General features: G+C 45.1%; 1 protein-coding gene across 2 annotated transcripts; it reads left to right on the plus strand.

The window, feature by feature from the left end:
• Window positions 1-6837: 6837 nt before the first annotated feature.
• On the plus strand, window positions 6838-15384 carry LOC308571079 (keratin, type I cytoskeletal 19-like). 2 transcript variants are annotated; one of them, XM_081166414.1, is made up of 8 exons: window positions 6838-7599; window positions 9111-9193; window positions 9815-9971; window positions 10690-10851; window positions 11617-11742; window positions 12780-13003; window positions 13848-14233; window positions 15122-15384. In XM_081166414.1, exons 1-8 carry the CDS (start codon window positions 6919-6921, stop codon window positions 15145-15147), a joined length of 1845 nt encoding a protein of 614 aa, XP_081022540.1. In that variant the 5' UTR covers window positions 6838-6918; the 3' UTR covers window positions 15148-15384. The 2 variants fall into 2 exon arrangements, with proteins under 2 accessions (XP_081022540.1, XP_081022541.1); XM_081166415.1 differs by having other exon boundaries at window positions 13851-14233.
• The last annotated feature ends 659 nt before the right edge of the window (window positions 15385-16043 follow it).

The raw sequence follows: 16043 nt of genomic DNA on the forward strand, positions 1-16043 counted from the left end.
TGTTTTCACTATATTTCCTAAATTGTCTTTTGCTAAGGCTGTCCAACTATACACACACCAGATTGAGCAATACATCTGAAGTAATTTGCATAATATCATCTCGTTGCTGAAAACCTCTTGAGATATTAAATGCAATGTGGGATAAATTGCCATTTTAAAAGACAGCTGACTCACCAGTTAAGAGCCAGCCATAATTAAGACAGCCCAGCAGACGTCTTCAGGACAACGTCACCCTGAGAATTACCTAACAATAACCTTTAATAAGTTTCATGAAAATTAGGTTGTGTAGTTGAACTAACCATGAAAGCCACAATAGGCAAGTCAATGGGTTGTAATCCAGTCTGTGTTGCACTTCTCTCTCATCTAAATAAATGAGATCTACATCATGACTTACACAACCCATTGATTTCAGGGGGATCTATCTTAAACTAAATTAGATTGGATCTAGCCCAAAGTATGGCGCGGTTAATAATTTTTGGAAGGCTTGTTGGGTGGGTGAGAGAGAGATGAAGGTAGAAAGCACTCCCCCTTTTCTTCTTTAAAAGAAGGGGATGCTCCTACTGGGTCTTCTTTATAGTTCTAAAGTTTTTATTTACTCATACCGCAAATAGGGACTTGTTGGTCCTCCAGATGTTGCTGGACTTCAGCCCAGCCAGCATAGCCAATGATTAGGGATGGTGGGAGTGGCAGCCCACACATCTGGAGGGCTGCAGGTCCTAGTTTATGATTGCCATATTGCATGTTAGTAGGTATGTGTTGTATATAGCTATACCCATGCACCCAATAGCCTGCTGTTGTTAAAAGGAATGGCCATTGCCATATTTTCCTTTCCATTCTCTGTTAAGGTAATATACTTGAACCAAAACAGCCTTAAGAAAAAAGTGAGTGTACTGTCCCCAAAACCCCCCATGCCCTTTCTTTCTGTTTTTCAGAGCTTCTATCTTCAGGGAACCATTTCCACACCAGCTTATTTACTGAAAAATCTGTATGTGTTGCAGATGTTTGGGGAGCAAGTTCTTGGATAGTGGCCCCCACCTTTGGGTCCCCAGATGTTTCATAATTAGAATCACAGAACTGTAGAGTTGGAAGGGACCCCCAGGATCACCTAGTCCAAGCTCCTGCAATGTAGGAATATGCAGCTGTCCCATATGAGAAGCAAACCTGCGACCTTAGCATTATCATCACCATGATTTAACCAACTGAGCTACTCTGATCTTGTTTGGACCACAGCTTCCACCAGCCTTGAGCACTGGCTGAAGATGTTGGGAGCTGAAGTCCAGCCCCATCTGGAGACCCAGCATTAGAGAACAGTGTTCAATGAAGCATAGTCAGTTCAGACAGAACCTATTGGGTCCTTCATAAACCAAGTGTGCCTTCTAGAAGTCATCCCAAGACTTACTTTTGGCTGGGTAGAATAGCTACCAGGAGTCAATGCATATTTTCAGGATTTTCATCTCCCATTATGGAACAAGGTCTACTTAATGAGCTTCCAAGGAGCCCTAAGTATGTCTAGAACGTTTTGAAAGCCACCGAGCTCATTGATTTCGACAGTGCCTCTACCCCATATTTAAGCAGCTCAAATACCTTGGAAGTTGTGACATACATTGGAGTGTCAAGTGCCAGTCAGAAACCACATGGTAGGTGATATTGTCCTAAAGCTTGGATATTGGGCTCAAGAAGTCATTGGTCTGGCACAGTGAGGCTTGTTGAAGCTATTTGCAAGCAAACTGAGCCAATATTTCCGTACAGTTGTACCACGGGTTAAGAACTTAATTTGTTCTGGAGGTCCATTCTTAACCCGAAACTGTTCTTAACCTGAGCAGGGGCGCAGACTTATAAAAAATATTGGGGGGGGCCCGGGAAAGCTCATGAATAATAAATAAGCTCATGAATATGCAGATAAAGTGGTGCTGCCTCCTCGTGAGCGAATAGGGGAGAGCGTGCTGCGCCTATTAATCAGCTCCGAAGGAAATTGGGTGGAGCTTTTGCTCGGGAGGAAGGGCAGGAGGCATGCAGCCCGACCCTGTGCATTTTGGGCTGGGGGAGGGGTGGCGGTGGCGCTCTGCTGGAGGGGCGCCCGAGATTATTGGGGGGGCAGAGCCCCCCCAAACGAATTTTTGAGGGGGCTCGGGCCCCCTCAGGCCCCATGGAGTCGACGCCTATGAACCTGAGGTACCACTTTAGCTAATGGGGCCTCCTGCAGCTGCTGTGCGATTTCTGTTCTCATCCTGAAGCAAAGTTCTTAACCCGTGGTGCTATTTCTGGGTTAGTGGAGTCTGTAACCTGAAGCATCTGTAACCCGAGGTACCACTGTATTTCAACAAGAATGCCAGGACCACAATGCTGCTAGAGGCCAGATCCATCTCAATATCAACAGACCCTGCTGTGGGAAAGCCAATGCTCCACTCCTCGTCATTGCACGCCGTGTCCTGTTGCCATGCACTGCTCTAATGTGCTCCATCAGCTTTTTCCTCCATTCTTTAATGAGCATCACATGTTGCAACCCCTCAGATTCTATCGCAGGTTTCCATTAATTTTCCGGGTTGCTCACGAATGCGCAGGTTGGTACAAGGTGGCTGGAATGTCCTTGGGCAAAACGGGAACCTCGCCCAGTTGCTGCTGCACATCCTGCAACTCAAAGGGGGAAGGCTCATTTATAGGCCTGTCTAAGAGAATGAATTAATTTTTTTACAATCAAATTTCAATTTGCCCAAGGTAGCTTATAATTAATTGCAGTGCTTTTAAAGAATAAGTAATTTGTCAAAGGCTACAGAACATTTCCTAGGAAGATCTGGAACAGACAGGAAAACATAACTGTTGGGTATTAGAAAAAGGGTCTCCAGCAACTGGTATTCAGTAGCCATTGATAGTCTTTTTCCTCCATGGATTTGTCCAATCCTCTCTTTTTTTATAGCAAAAATTCTTTAATAGACACCAAATAACAGTATTTTTTACATTGCCAGTATTTCCACATATACAGCATATGTTCTACTTGTCCCACCACTACTGAAATCTCTTGATCTTATTTTAAAGGTATGTAACATTTTCTAAAAATCCAAATATATACGGCATTTGTTTCTGTACATTTATGTGCAAATTCACCTGATGATATACAGACAGTGAACCCTACAGATTCAGCTTCCAGTAACATGATGTAAGCGCCATCTTTGTAGCGTTTCATGGATTCCATTTGTTTTGTCATCGCAAGGACATCTTGAAATTTCTGTACTGAGGTCATACATATGCTGAAAATAGGCTTCTTTTTCCACTTGGACAGTTAAATGATTAACGCCACCATCCTTAAGAATTGCTGAAACCTGCTGTATAATCCTCTGCTCCATCACTTCTGACATTACTTGCACATGTATAGTGCCTGCCACAACATTAGGAGAATGAAAACAAAAATGAGGACCCCTATAGGATATGACACCATCAATTTTCTGGGTGCCTGTCAGGTACTCTTGTTGAGGCTGCCACTAGCATGAGAAAGATCTGCGCATGGGTTTGGAAAATGTCCAATCCTCTTTTAAAGCCATCTAATTTGGGGGCCATCAGTGCCTCTTGTGGAAGTGAGTTCAATATTTTAACTATGCACTCCATGAAGAAGCATTTCTTTTGTGGAACGCTCTTGGAACGCTCTGTCTCATGAGACCAGAGCCCTGCAGGATCTGATTTCTTTCCTCAGGGCCTGTAAGATGGCGTTGTTCCACCTGGCCTTTGGCTTGGAATCAATTTGAATACCTCCCTCTCTTTCTTTTTTCCTTTCTCCTTCTGTTTTCGAACTCCTATTTGGGGACTTCCCTGGCTTTTTTCTGGCCCATGTAGTCTGGATAGTTAGCCTTGGTGACGACTTGACTTTTTATCCCCCAAAAAGGTTTTGCTTGAGTTCCACTGAAATGAGGCTGCATTTTAATGTTGTATTTCAATCTTGTTTTTTAAGCTGTATTCTAATCAACTGTTTTTATATTTGGTGTTAGCCGCCCTGAGCCCAGTCTTGGCTGGGGAGAGCGGAGTAATAATAATAATAATAATAATAATAATAATAATAATAATAATAATAATAATAATAATAATTTTATCTGCCCTGAGAAAGTACTCCATCACGGTGCAGAGCATAAACTATTGAACATTCCATATCTAAGGCCAGGCTACACATTGCTTCTCAAAGTTAATATTTTCTGCCCCCCTGGTGCTCAGCTGCTTGGCAAAATGAGCTGCATCAGAGATAACAACACAAGGGGTGAACAGAATAACTCAGCTGGGATTCTCTTTTTCTGAAAGGCAAGGGGTGAGTGTGTGGTTTAAGGACCACCATTGTTCTTGTCTTGTTGCAGGGTATCTCCAGGGGAAAAAAAGTTCTAAACAGGAAAAGCCAGGTTGATCTTCATGGGCTATGGTGTAACACAGTTCCCAGAAGATCAGCCTCGCTACTGAGGCTATATGCACTCAATGTAACATGTGAAGCAGCCCTTAGGAGACAAATTGAGAAGCAGAGCAAATTTATGTGTGCGTATCTGTATGTTATTAAAGTAGAACTTCAGTTTGGGATCTAGTCTGCCCTACATTCACCTTGCATTTAGTGATAATATCTACCCAAACCACCGGACTGTGGAATGGAGATGAGTGCTCACCAGATCATCAAGGAGTTGGAAGTATTTCCAAAGTGATTAAGCATAGCAAGTGACAAGATAATCATCGCAGAGAGGGAACATCTTCAAAGCGTGCTTGCATCACCAGCACCCAAGGAGATCCATATTTGATTAGGCACCTCCTGAGCTGGAACCAAAGAGGTTTAGGCACAGGAAGTGTTCGCCTTCATACTGGCTAGCCAAAACAAATGAAAAAAAGACAGGTAGGGAAACTATGTTTAAGAATAAGCTTGGCAATGCAGCTTAGAGTAACTGTATTGGTTAAATCTACGAAGATGGTATTTGCAGATCATACACTGGGTTGTTTAGAAATCTGCTCAGTTACCAAATGGGTCTTCTTAGTAAAGAGCTAATTGATGAGGAAACTCTGGGTGTGCTCCCTGTGGTTGGCACATAGGGTGAAAATGATTCTCCTTTCATCAGTTGTTTAAATCTGACAAACAGCGGCACAACCCAAAGAACAAAAGAGGCACGACACTGTTCCCCTTGCACCTCCCCCCCCCACAAATAAGTTAATGCCCAGTAAGCCTGTCTGATAGTTGCTTCAATCACAACTGTTTGTAGGTCCACGTTTTAGAGAGGGAGAAAGCTTACTGGTATATTTTTGAATATTGGCATGTTGGCTTTGGGAGGTTGGTCTGAACCAACCACGATTTGTGGGTAGGCAACGTTGTGGGTATGTAATTAATTGGGCAATGGTAACTGTATTTTCAGGATTGAGTTCTCGCCTTTGAAAGAAAATTAAATGCCAACAGAAAAACCTTGGAGGAAAAAGGATGCTGTTTTGCAGGCTTAGAAAAAGTGTGCCTGTGTGGAAAGGGAAAAGGGCTTGTTGTCCAAGCATGGGGTGGGGGAGGCAGCAAGGTCCATCAACTTGGGGGGGGCAGTCCCCTCAAATATTTTTTTGTGATGGCAGAAGGGACCTGAGCCCCCACAAGTTGGTTCCTGTGCTTGCAATGATGGAACAATTGTCTTGGAACAACATTTAATTCTACGCTGAACAGCAGGGTGGTGAGGCAAAACATGCATACGGCGGTACCTCCGTTTATGAACTTAATCCGTTCCGGAAGTCCATACTTAAAACAAAACCATTCTTAAACTGAGGCGTGCTTTGCCTAATGAGGCCTCCCACCACCAGTGCCCTTCCACAGTTCGGATTCCGTTCTTAGACCGAGGTAAAGTTCACAAACCGGGACACTACTTCCGATTTTGAGGAGTTAATAAACTGAATAGTTCGTAAACAGAGCAGTCCTTTAAACCGAGTTACCACTGTATATACTTTTCACAGTTTAAAATGGAGAAGGCTAATTTTAAATTCCAATTTGCTTTCCATTTGGCATTTCTTCATTGTGTTCCCTGCTGAGTAGTGAGGGATCAATTAATCTGTTTCCAGTTCATGTCAGTTTCTCTTGTGCTCTTTCGTAAATCTGTTCTGTCATCCTTCTCCCCCAGTCTGTGGATTTTCCTTCAAAACAGCATCAATATTATTATATTATTTTGCATTTCCCTCCCCCGCAATGCACATTTTTTTTGTTTGCATTTTTCTCTAAAAATCTGAATTTTGTGGAATGTATTTTGACTTACAGCCTGCATCACTTTGGAGCTGAGAACCTGAATGCAAAATCTGGAGAAGTGAGCAAACCAAAGGATAAGTGTGTTCTGATACATGGATTGATCCAGGAAGTGCAGATTGAATTCAGTTTGCTAAATACACACACACACACACACACACACACACACACACACACACACACCAAAAACCCCCAAACAAAAATGGACTGGCTGAAATCTTTGAGCATCCCTACTTCTGAGTGCTAAGGAAGAACAAGACTTTTTTTCTTTTCAGATCAACACAGAAACTTCGTGGCCGCATGTTCTTCACAATTGATGTGTTCATGATGGTTGATGGGTTGGAAACAGAGCAGACTGCAGCTTCAAGGTGCAGGATGAAAGGAAAATCTGATGATGATGCATCTCCATCTCCATCCTAGCAACACATCGCCAGAGAGTGACAAAACCCCAGGCATGCACTTGATTGCCATAGATAGCCTTCAAAAACCCCACCCTTTGGCAGATAATTTTTTTTGGCATAAACAATGAGATTGGCAAATGCCCTGGGAGGGGCAAGGAACACCCATTGTGGCAACACCCAAATGGGAAGTATAAGTAGGGATCTGCTGGGAAGAATCATTTGCAGTCTCAATCTCAAAACAGGCTGTGCAGCTGAACTGGGGCTTTTGTAGGGCTTAGATTCTCCATATCTTTCACTATGAGTTGCGGTGTTAAGGGTGGTGGCGGTGGAGGCAGCGGTGGCGGAAGCTGCAAAATCATCGGTGGTGGAGGTAGCGGCGGCAGCAGTGGTGGCGGTAGAAGTATCAAAATCACAGGCTCATCCTCCAGGTCTTCCAGGGGGTTTTCTGGTGGTAGTTATGGCGGAGGAGGATCCAGAAGTGGCTATGGAGGAGGAGGTTTCAGCAGTGGTAGCTGTGGAAGGATAAGCAGAGGGAGAATAAGCTATGCTGGCAGCAGCTACGGCGGTGGCTATGGTGGTGGCTATGGTGGTGGTTATGGCGGTGGAAGCTATGGTGGCGGAAGCTATGGTGGCGGAAGTTATGGTGGTGGAAGCTATGGCGGTGGAAGCTATGGTGGTGGAAGCTATGGCGGCATGGGCTATGGCGGTGGAGGCTATGGCGGAGGCAGCTACCCATTCAGCAGTGGCAGCTTCGGTATTGGCGGTGGTGACGGAGGCCTCTTCAACACCAATGAAAAGTCCACCATGCAACACCTTAATGACCGCCTGGCTAATTACATAGATCAGGTGAAACGCCTGGAAGATGAAAATGATCAGCTCGAGGTCTTGATCAGAGAGTGGTACCAGAAGCATGGAACCGTAGCTGGACCAAGGGACTACAGCCAATATTACCAGCAAATTGACCAGCTCTACAATGAGGTATGCTATTTTGTTTTGAACAAGTATTACAAGGCCTTAGGAATGTATGTGGTGCTGTGGTCTAAACCACTGAGCCTCTTGGGCTTCCCGGAAGGTTGGTGGTTCGAATCCCCGCGATGGAGTGAGCTCCTATTGCTTTGTCCAAACTCTTGCCAACCTAGCGGTTCGAAAGCACACCAGTGCAAGTAGATAAATAGGTACCTCTGTGGTGGGAAGGTATATGTCATTTCCATGCGCACTGGTTTCCATCACGGTGTTCCGCTGCACCAGAAGCGGTTTAGTCATGCTGGCCACATGAACCAGAAATCTGTCTGTGGACAAACGCCGGCTCCCTCGGCCTGAAAGCAAGATGAGCGTCACAACCTTATAGTCACCTTTGACTTGATGTAACTGTCTAGGGGTCTTTTACCTTTTTACCTACAAGGCCTTGGATTTCTTTTTTTAAAAAATGCTTCATCCTGTCACCAAAATGAGAGTTACTGACTAGGTATAACTTAATCACCTTGTAAATGACATGGTCATGCTCACTGCCTGGGATGAGGCACCTGCTGTTCTAAAAAGCCATGTGCATCATGGGCAGCCAACATGGTGTTCTCAATATGCATCCATCATCCCTGGCCATTGGCCATGGTGTCTGGGGATGATGGGAGTTGGAGTTCTACCATACCTGGAAGGCACCATGCTGGCCACCCCATACTATAACCTTTGCTAATTCAAGCAAGCTTGAGTATTCACTGATTACTCTCAGCAACAATGCATACCCAGTCTATACCCACTGCCCCTCTCATCATTACAAATGAATGCACAGCAAACATATCAAGATCTGCCCAGAAACTACGTCCTCATCTGCACTAGTCCTTCAAAGCAGTATCATACCACTTCAACAGCCATGGCTCCCCACGAAGAACCAAAGTTTGCAAGGGGGTTGAGGGTTGTTAAGGGTCCCCCCATTCTCCTCACAGAACTGCAGTTCCCAGAGTGGTTTAACAGCCAATATTTCATCCCAAGGAACTCTGGGAAATTGGGCCTTGTGAGGGGAATAGGAATCTCCTAACAATTTCCAAATCCCTTTACGTACTACAGTTTGAAGAGGTATAATATTGCTTTGAATGCAGAGTGCAGACTGGGCCCAGTTCTAGTAGACAAGCCAATCTAAGTCAGTTCTAGGTAGATGAGACGCTGGGCCTTGAGATATTGCCTTCTAGAGACCTTTGAGACCTCTGATCTATAGAACATGTTGCTTGGTTGTGGTGTCTCACTGTTGCATGGAGTTTATAAAATGGGCTTTGAGATTATAATTAATATCACTTTTATTAATTATTGCTGTTGTGAATGTTGCGACTTGACTTGCAAACCAGTCTGTGCTTTCTTATGAAGAGCAGTATGCTAATGATACAACACAACAAAACAAAACAAAACACAACACAATCAGCATGGTGTTTTATTACATTGTCATCTCCGACAGACTGAAGGAATTAAGCATAAACATGTACATTCCCCTCTTTTTCCAGCTTATTGGTGAAACAGATGATTACAACAAAATCCTTCTGAATATTGATAACACCAGGATGACTGCTGAAGATTTTAAAATGAAGTGAGTATAACTCTTCTCACCTACTTTCCTCAGACGTAGCTGAAATCTATATCCCTTTTTTCTTCAAAGAAACTTAAAGTGGCTAATGATAGTGCAAATGGGAAATGGAACCTGTGACAAAATGATTACAGGTCACAGAACACCTTTTCTTCTATTCCAAGACCCCAGGTTTTCTATTCCCTTCTCCAATATTTGAACAGCATCCCATGGCCAATGAGCATTCTCTGTCCCACCCCAGAGGGCTTTCTCTTTGAAAAAAGCTTGACAGTACCTCAGTGGATGTATTAACCTGGATTTCCATGTGCCCAGAGCAGATTTCAATCCACCCTACAAAATCATCAAAACATAAATCTAACCAGACAGGTGGAGTTCAGACCCAGGTAGCTGCTGTTTACCTTTGGCCATCTTTTACAATGCAACCTGTTTCGATTGGCAGCAGCTGTCCAGCATCTCAGGCACTGGACTTGAGATCTTCTTCTGCATGGGAATAAAAAACCATGGCTAATCCACAGACATGCAATTAACCCAGGCATGTAATTATGAGACATGTGATAAGAAAAGTAACGTTTGTGAAGCCTGCCAGTCACTGTTCTCCACCCTACCTCCTTTCCTGTGCATTAGGTACCAGACTGAATTAGGTCTCCATCAGAACGTGGAGGCTGATATCAATGGGCTGCGCCCTCTCTTGGATCAGCTGACTCTTGCCAAGTCTGACCTGGAGATGCAGTTCGAGTCTCTGAGAGAGGAGCTGATCTGCCTCAAGAAGAACCATGAGGAGGTAATACAGAGATACAGAGATCAGACAAACAACGAACAAAGAGTCAACCTTCTGAGCTTCCTGTGAGGGTTTTCCGGGGGGTAAAAGGTAGCAACCAACAATTTAGTCTGGGGTGCAAAATGTGATGAATGCATTGTAGGGTACCAGACATGCTTGATATCTGCGTCCCTACAGATATTGTTGGACTCCAACTCTCGTCAGCCCCACCCACCACAGCCAATGCTCAGAAATGATGAGAATGGTAGTCCAGAAATATTTCTGGAAGGCCAGTGGTGCCCCACTCCCACTTTTCAGCTCTGAGGGAGATTCGACTGACCAACCCTGGCTTAGCTTGATTTAAGGATCCCCAGGCAGGAAGGTTCCCTGCAGTTCCTTTCGTTGGCCAGTGCTGAGTGTTAGCAACTGAATGTTGTGAACTGCCCTGAGATGTAGGGATGAAGGGATACAGATTTAATAAACAATAATAATAACTGGGCTGAATCCCTTACTGACACCCCTCAAGTCCTAGCTTCAGGGACCTGCTGATGCCTTGGCTGAAGGTGGCCCAATTCTTTCCCCACCCCTCCTCTATCTGATGTTTCATAGAGCCATTCTCAAGACACATTAGCAGAATTTCATGATTATTTTTATTATTTTAAAAAAGAATTGTGGGGGATTTTTCAGGGCGAAGAGGCAGATTTCATTTCATGATCTGTTTTCCTTCCCCCTCCACTTGCAGACCCTGAGAGGCCTGAGAAACCAGCGTGGTGGCGATGTGAACGTTGAGGTGGACTCTGCCCCTGGTGCGGACCTGAAACAACGTCTTGATCAGCTCAGGGCTGAATATGAAAGAATCATCGCAGACAACCGCAGAGAGGTGGAACAGTGGTACGAATCCAAGGCAAGTGGTCTCTCCAGTGATTAGAAGATATATGACAGCAGATGGCTATATCCACCATACTGAGAGGATCCTGGGTGACAGGCTTAATCTAAGGGGAGAAAGGGGGTTGATGCTAGCAGCCGGGGTGTGTTTAGTAGATTGCTTCCCAATTGCCCACAGCTCTTGTCATAGTTAAGAAGACCACTCTAGGGGCCAATGGAAACGATCTGAAGAGTGTATGAAAAATGTGAGCTGAAATAAGGGGAGCAGGTTTAAAAGGTAATGAGAGTCCTGCAGGTTTAGATGTTCCTCACATCCCATTTCCCACAGCCAGCAACTTCTGGGAAGCCTATAAGCAAGAGACAAAGGCCAATGGGAAAGTTTGTTGCTACCAGAAACTGGCTTTCCATGGCATACTGCCCCATATAGCTGTCATGAAGGATGCCCAATGCTTGGTGTTTTCTAAGAGGTGGGGTGGAGATGACCCAAAAGAGAAGGAAGATAAATTTACTCAAGAGGGGTCATGGAAAAAGCCTGACACACAATTCCTACTGGTGATAGTGCGCTTTGGTGTTGATAGGACACAGAGACATGAGAATCAGTCATGTTCTAGACACAGGGGTGGAAAGTATAGTTGACAACATTGCCCAGTATTATGTGTAGACCTGTGTAGTACAATCCTTGGCTTGTCCTCTCATCTTATTGACATTCCCAAGTTTGCTGTGTGCCTCCCAGTAAGAAGCAAATGGTCCAGCCAGTCAGAATATCTTCCTTTTTGTCTACTAGATGGAGGAGGTTCGCCAGCAGGTCAATTCAAGTGGGCAGGAGATAAATACCGGCAACCAGCAAGTCTCAGAATTGAGACGAGAGTATCAGACCCTGGAGATCGAGCTGCAATCCCAACTCAGCATGGTATGTGGTAACATGTGCAAAAGTGATACGTCTGGGTGTTTTCTTTCTTAACATCCGCTAAAAACACGGTATTGCATCAAGGCATAGTTGTTTCTTACCCTTACCCTCCCCACACCCCGCCCCAGCAGAGGAATGAAAATGCAAGGTACAAACAGGACGAATGGACGGCAGCTTTATTAACATCATGAGATATGCAAAAAGAGCAAACATATTAGCTATATAAGTTAACAGCCATGTGGTTCCCTGCAAACTAGGGAAATAATTCTCCCACAGTCGACCTGGCATAGCCAAATCAGGCAATTCCACCCTGGCTCCAAGCTACAGGTGAATCAGCTGGCTGGTGTGTGCTTGCCCTTGCCTGTTCATCCACAGGGTGCCCTGAGAAGACACCTGGCTGCCCCATGCTACCATGGCTAGATACCCCCAAGTTAAGATGAGGTTGCCCAACTCCAAGGAGAGCTCTCCTTGCCAATGAGCTGGGATGGCTTGGTCAGGCAATTTATTGGTTTGCACCTAGGGGTGGAAGGACCTGTCAGCGTTGGTTCTCCCTATTTCTCTGCTTTTCAGTAATTTCTACAGCATTCTATGCTTAAAAAAAAATCCTCATGAAAATTCACCAGCATTTCAATTGCAATTCCCCCCCCCCCATGAGCACATTTTTGTATGTACACATTTTTGCATTTACCTGAATATAATGCTTTTTTGTGTTATTTTGAACAATATCTTCATTTTTATTCACACTTGCCCCTAATACATGCATTTAAAAAACAAACAAACACTAATTGAGTACTGCATTGCAGTATGTGGAAAAGTGTAAATTCTGAAGGATACTTCTTGTTTCAGAAGGTGCAGATTTGATAGATTTGCTTTTAAATGAGACCTGCATTGAATTTCTCTTCCATCTCTATTTGAACCATCACTTGTTCTTCATGAGTGCTAAAGTGGGGCAAGGGTGGGAATTGCCAGAACCTGAAAAATGGGTAGGAGGGAGCACCATTCCTGAAGATCATCTCACTGTTTTCCTTCCCTCTTATCAGATCCAGTCTCTGCAAAGCAACTTGGCTGACACAGAGCGTCGGTACAACATGCAGCTGCAACAGATTCAGGTCATGATTGAACCAATCGAATCAGAGCTCGGCAGCATCCGATGCGAGATCGAGAGCCAGAGTCAGGAGTACCAGCTGCTCCTTGGCATCAAGACTCGCCTGGAACAGGAGATCTGCCAGTACCGCCGGCTACTTGAGGAAGGACAGCAAGAAATGTATGTTGACTATAGGCCATATTGGGGGTATTAGTCCACTGCTGCGAAAACTCACCCACAAACAATAGAGAGCCAAAGAGGGAAGGCCCTACATGCCAGGAACAAATAAGGGAGGGATGGAGGGACCATCTACAAAGGATGCTTCCGGGCTCTAGAGCAGTCCAGAATCACTTCTGCATTGCAAGCATTCCAGTACTGTAAATAAAAGAACCGAGTATCTCTGTGAAACCACTTGCAACAAAATATTCCCAAGAAGGGACTTGGAGGCCTTCTAGAACAGTGTTCCCCAAACTTGGGTCCCCACCTGTTTTGGGACTACAATTCCCATCATCCCTGACCACTGGCCCTGCTAGCTAGGGATGATGGGAGTTGTAGTCCAAAAAGAGCTGGACACCCAAGTTTGGGAAACTCTGTTCTGGAGCATCCAGGGGCCACTGACTTCTTAGAATATCCTAGAACATTCTGTACCAAGGCGGGAAATCAGGGATGGATAGGTGTGACAAGTTAAAAGTATAAAACTGCTTTATGGCAAATTGGACCACTAGCCCATCTGTGGCTCTGCAGGTGTCGTTGGACTGCCTGCTCCCATCCATCTATGACCATTGGCCATGTGGGTTGGACGTAATGGGAGCCAAAGAAAACTTGGAGGGCCCCATCCCTTATCAAGCCCAATCCTTTCTATCCCGACTGGATAGCCTCCAAGGCAGAGGCTTCTCCCAGACTGAATGAGGGTATTTGGCATGAGCATGGACGTTCCATCTACAAGACATAGTCCACGTCATATATATATTTTCTTTGTGAAGTGGTTTGCAGTGTTCTTCATGGTTATGTTTCTGTTTCCCAGTAGCTCATCAGGAGGAGGAGGAGGATACGGAGGTGGCTATGGAGGTGGTAGAAGGGGAAGCATCGGCAGAATTGGCGGCGGCGGCATTGGCGGCGGCAGCATTGGCGGTGGAGGCATTGGCGGCGGAAGCATTGGCGGCGGCGGTGGCGGTTCCGGTATTGGAGGAGGAAGCATCGGTGGAGGAGGCATGGGCGGAGGAGGCATGGGCGGCGGTAGCGGCGGTGGTACCTGTATCGGTGGAGGAAGTATTGGCGGCGGAAGTATTGGCGGCGGAAGTATCGGTGGTGGCGGCGGTTCCTGTATCGGCGGAGGAAGCGGCGGTGGCGGTGGACAAATGGGAGGAGGTGGTCAGAGCTACCCCATGCCTGTACAGCCCTGCAAACCAGGTAAAAACCTTCACAAGGGGGATTTCAATTCTCTGTGCCTTCCCTTTCCTTCCTCGTTGCATCAGGCAGTTGGAATATTTAACCAGTAAGGGCTGCTCCAAATGCCATAAGGTCCATTTAGCTTTATAAAAAAAAAAAAAGTGCCAACCTTGGGGAGTGTTGCATATGCAGGCGTTAAGCGGTCACAAAGCAGCCCTGGCCCGCCAGACGTGTAGCAAATGAGAGGCAGAGGCAATGATCACACATCAGAATCTGTGGGCAGTTTGCCCGCTATCTTTCTAGGCAATGTGCCTTATCCTTGTGTTAGGGTAGGCTGTGGGAGATGATGGAAACCACACTGGGATTTAATCTAGAGCTGTGTAGCCAGTTACATGAGAGAACCTTCAATGACCCTACAATTAGACCTTGCATGCTCCATTTCTCAGTATGCTCTAAACTGGATTAGAAGAGGGAATAATCTTGTCCAGAAGACATCGGGGGAGGGGGCGGCAAAATAATTCCCTATATTCGTCTCACAGGTCACTTTCACATCATCCATCTCAAGCATGATTATACCACTTTTTAATTATCAAGGCTTCTCCCAAACAATCCCAGGAACTTGATCTATTATAAGTTGTTAGGACACCCTTAAAAAACTACAGTTCCCATGATTCTTTGAGGGAAGCCATGGCTGTTAAGCTTGGCATAAGAGTGCTTTAAATGGATGGTGTGGATGTGACCGCAGGCATTTTCATTCTATTAGAACAAAAGGCCACTTTGGTCAGCAAATCTGTGCAGACTGTGCTGTATTTAGGAAGTAAGAAAGCAACTTTCACATGCCTCAGTCTTTGTCATTTATGCATTCCTGTGCCCCTAAAGACTCACCTTTCCCCTTTTCTCTCTCAACAGTACACGGCAGGAAATCCTATGACTAACCATTTGTCCCTTGTCGTCGCTCCAACTTCAAACCCACCAACTGGTTCCGCTGATATAGGAAGCGCACACCTGCCCCTGTGCCCCTTTCTGCTTGCTTGTTCCGTTCTTCAGAGTTCTTCCTTGCAGGATGTGTCTTGCTTTAGCTTGTTAGTGGCCAATACGTGACTTCTGTCATTGATGAGGGTTGTCTAATAAAGCTCCATTGCTGCTTGATGCAATCAGAAAAACAACAACAACTTTGTGTTTCCTTGTTAATTTCGCCAAGCAAGCATTTGATGTGTGCCTCCAAATGCACCTCACAATCTTAGCTAATGGTTGATTATACCAGGCTTACATGGTGACATTTGAAATAGTCCATTTCTTATACAGTGGTACCTCGGGTTACATACGCTTCAGGTTACAGACTCTGCTAACCCAGAAATATTACCTCGGGTTAAGAACTTTGCTTCAGGATGAGAACAGAAATCGTACTCCGACGGTGCGGTGGCAGCGGGAGGCCCCATTAGCTAAAGTGGTGCTTCAGGTTAAGAACAGTTTCAGGTTAAGTACAGACCTCCAGAACGAATTAAATACTTAACCCGAGGTACCACTGTACTAGATAAAGAAGAAGGAGGAGGAGAGAATTAGGTGGGCCATATCCAGTATGCATTGAATTGTGGGGCCACAGCAATTTCCTGCTTTCCCACAGATATACACATTGCACCCAACAAGTTCTTATTTTGGGGGTAGCTGCAAAAATGTTTCTTTATGACCAGACTTTCTGGAAACCTGATTGCAAGAACTTACCAGATCCAATATGTGGCGTTGTTTTCTTGCTCCCCCCAGCAAAGACCTTAGGAATATATTTTGGGATGCACCCCAAGTACTTTGTTTTAGAACACACACAAACACACAA

This window comes from Podarcis bocagei (assembly GCF_964188305.1).
Source record: "Podarcis bocagei genome assembly, chromosome: 13".
Classification (NCBI taxonomy): domain Eukaryota; kingdom Metazoa; phylum Chordata; class Lepidosauria; order Squamata; family Lacertidae; genus Podarcis; species Podarcis bocagei.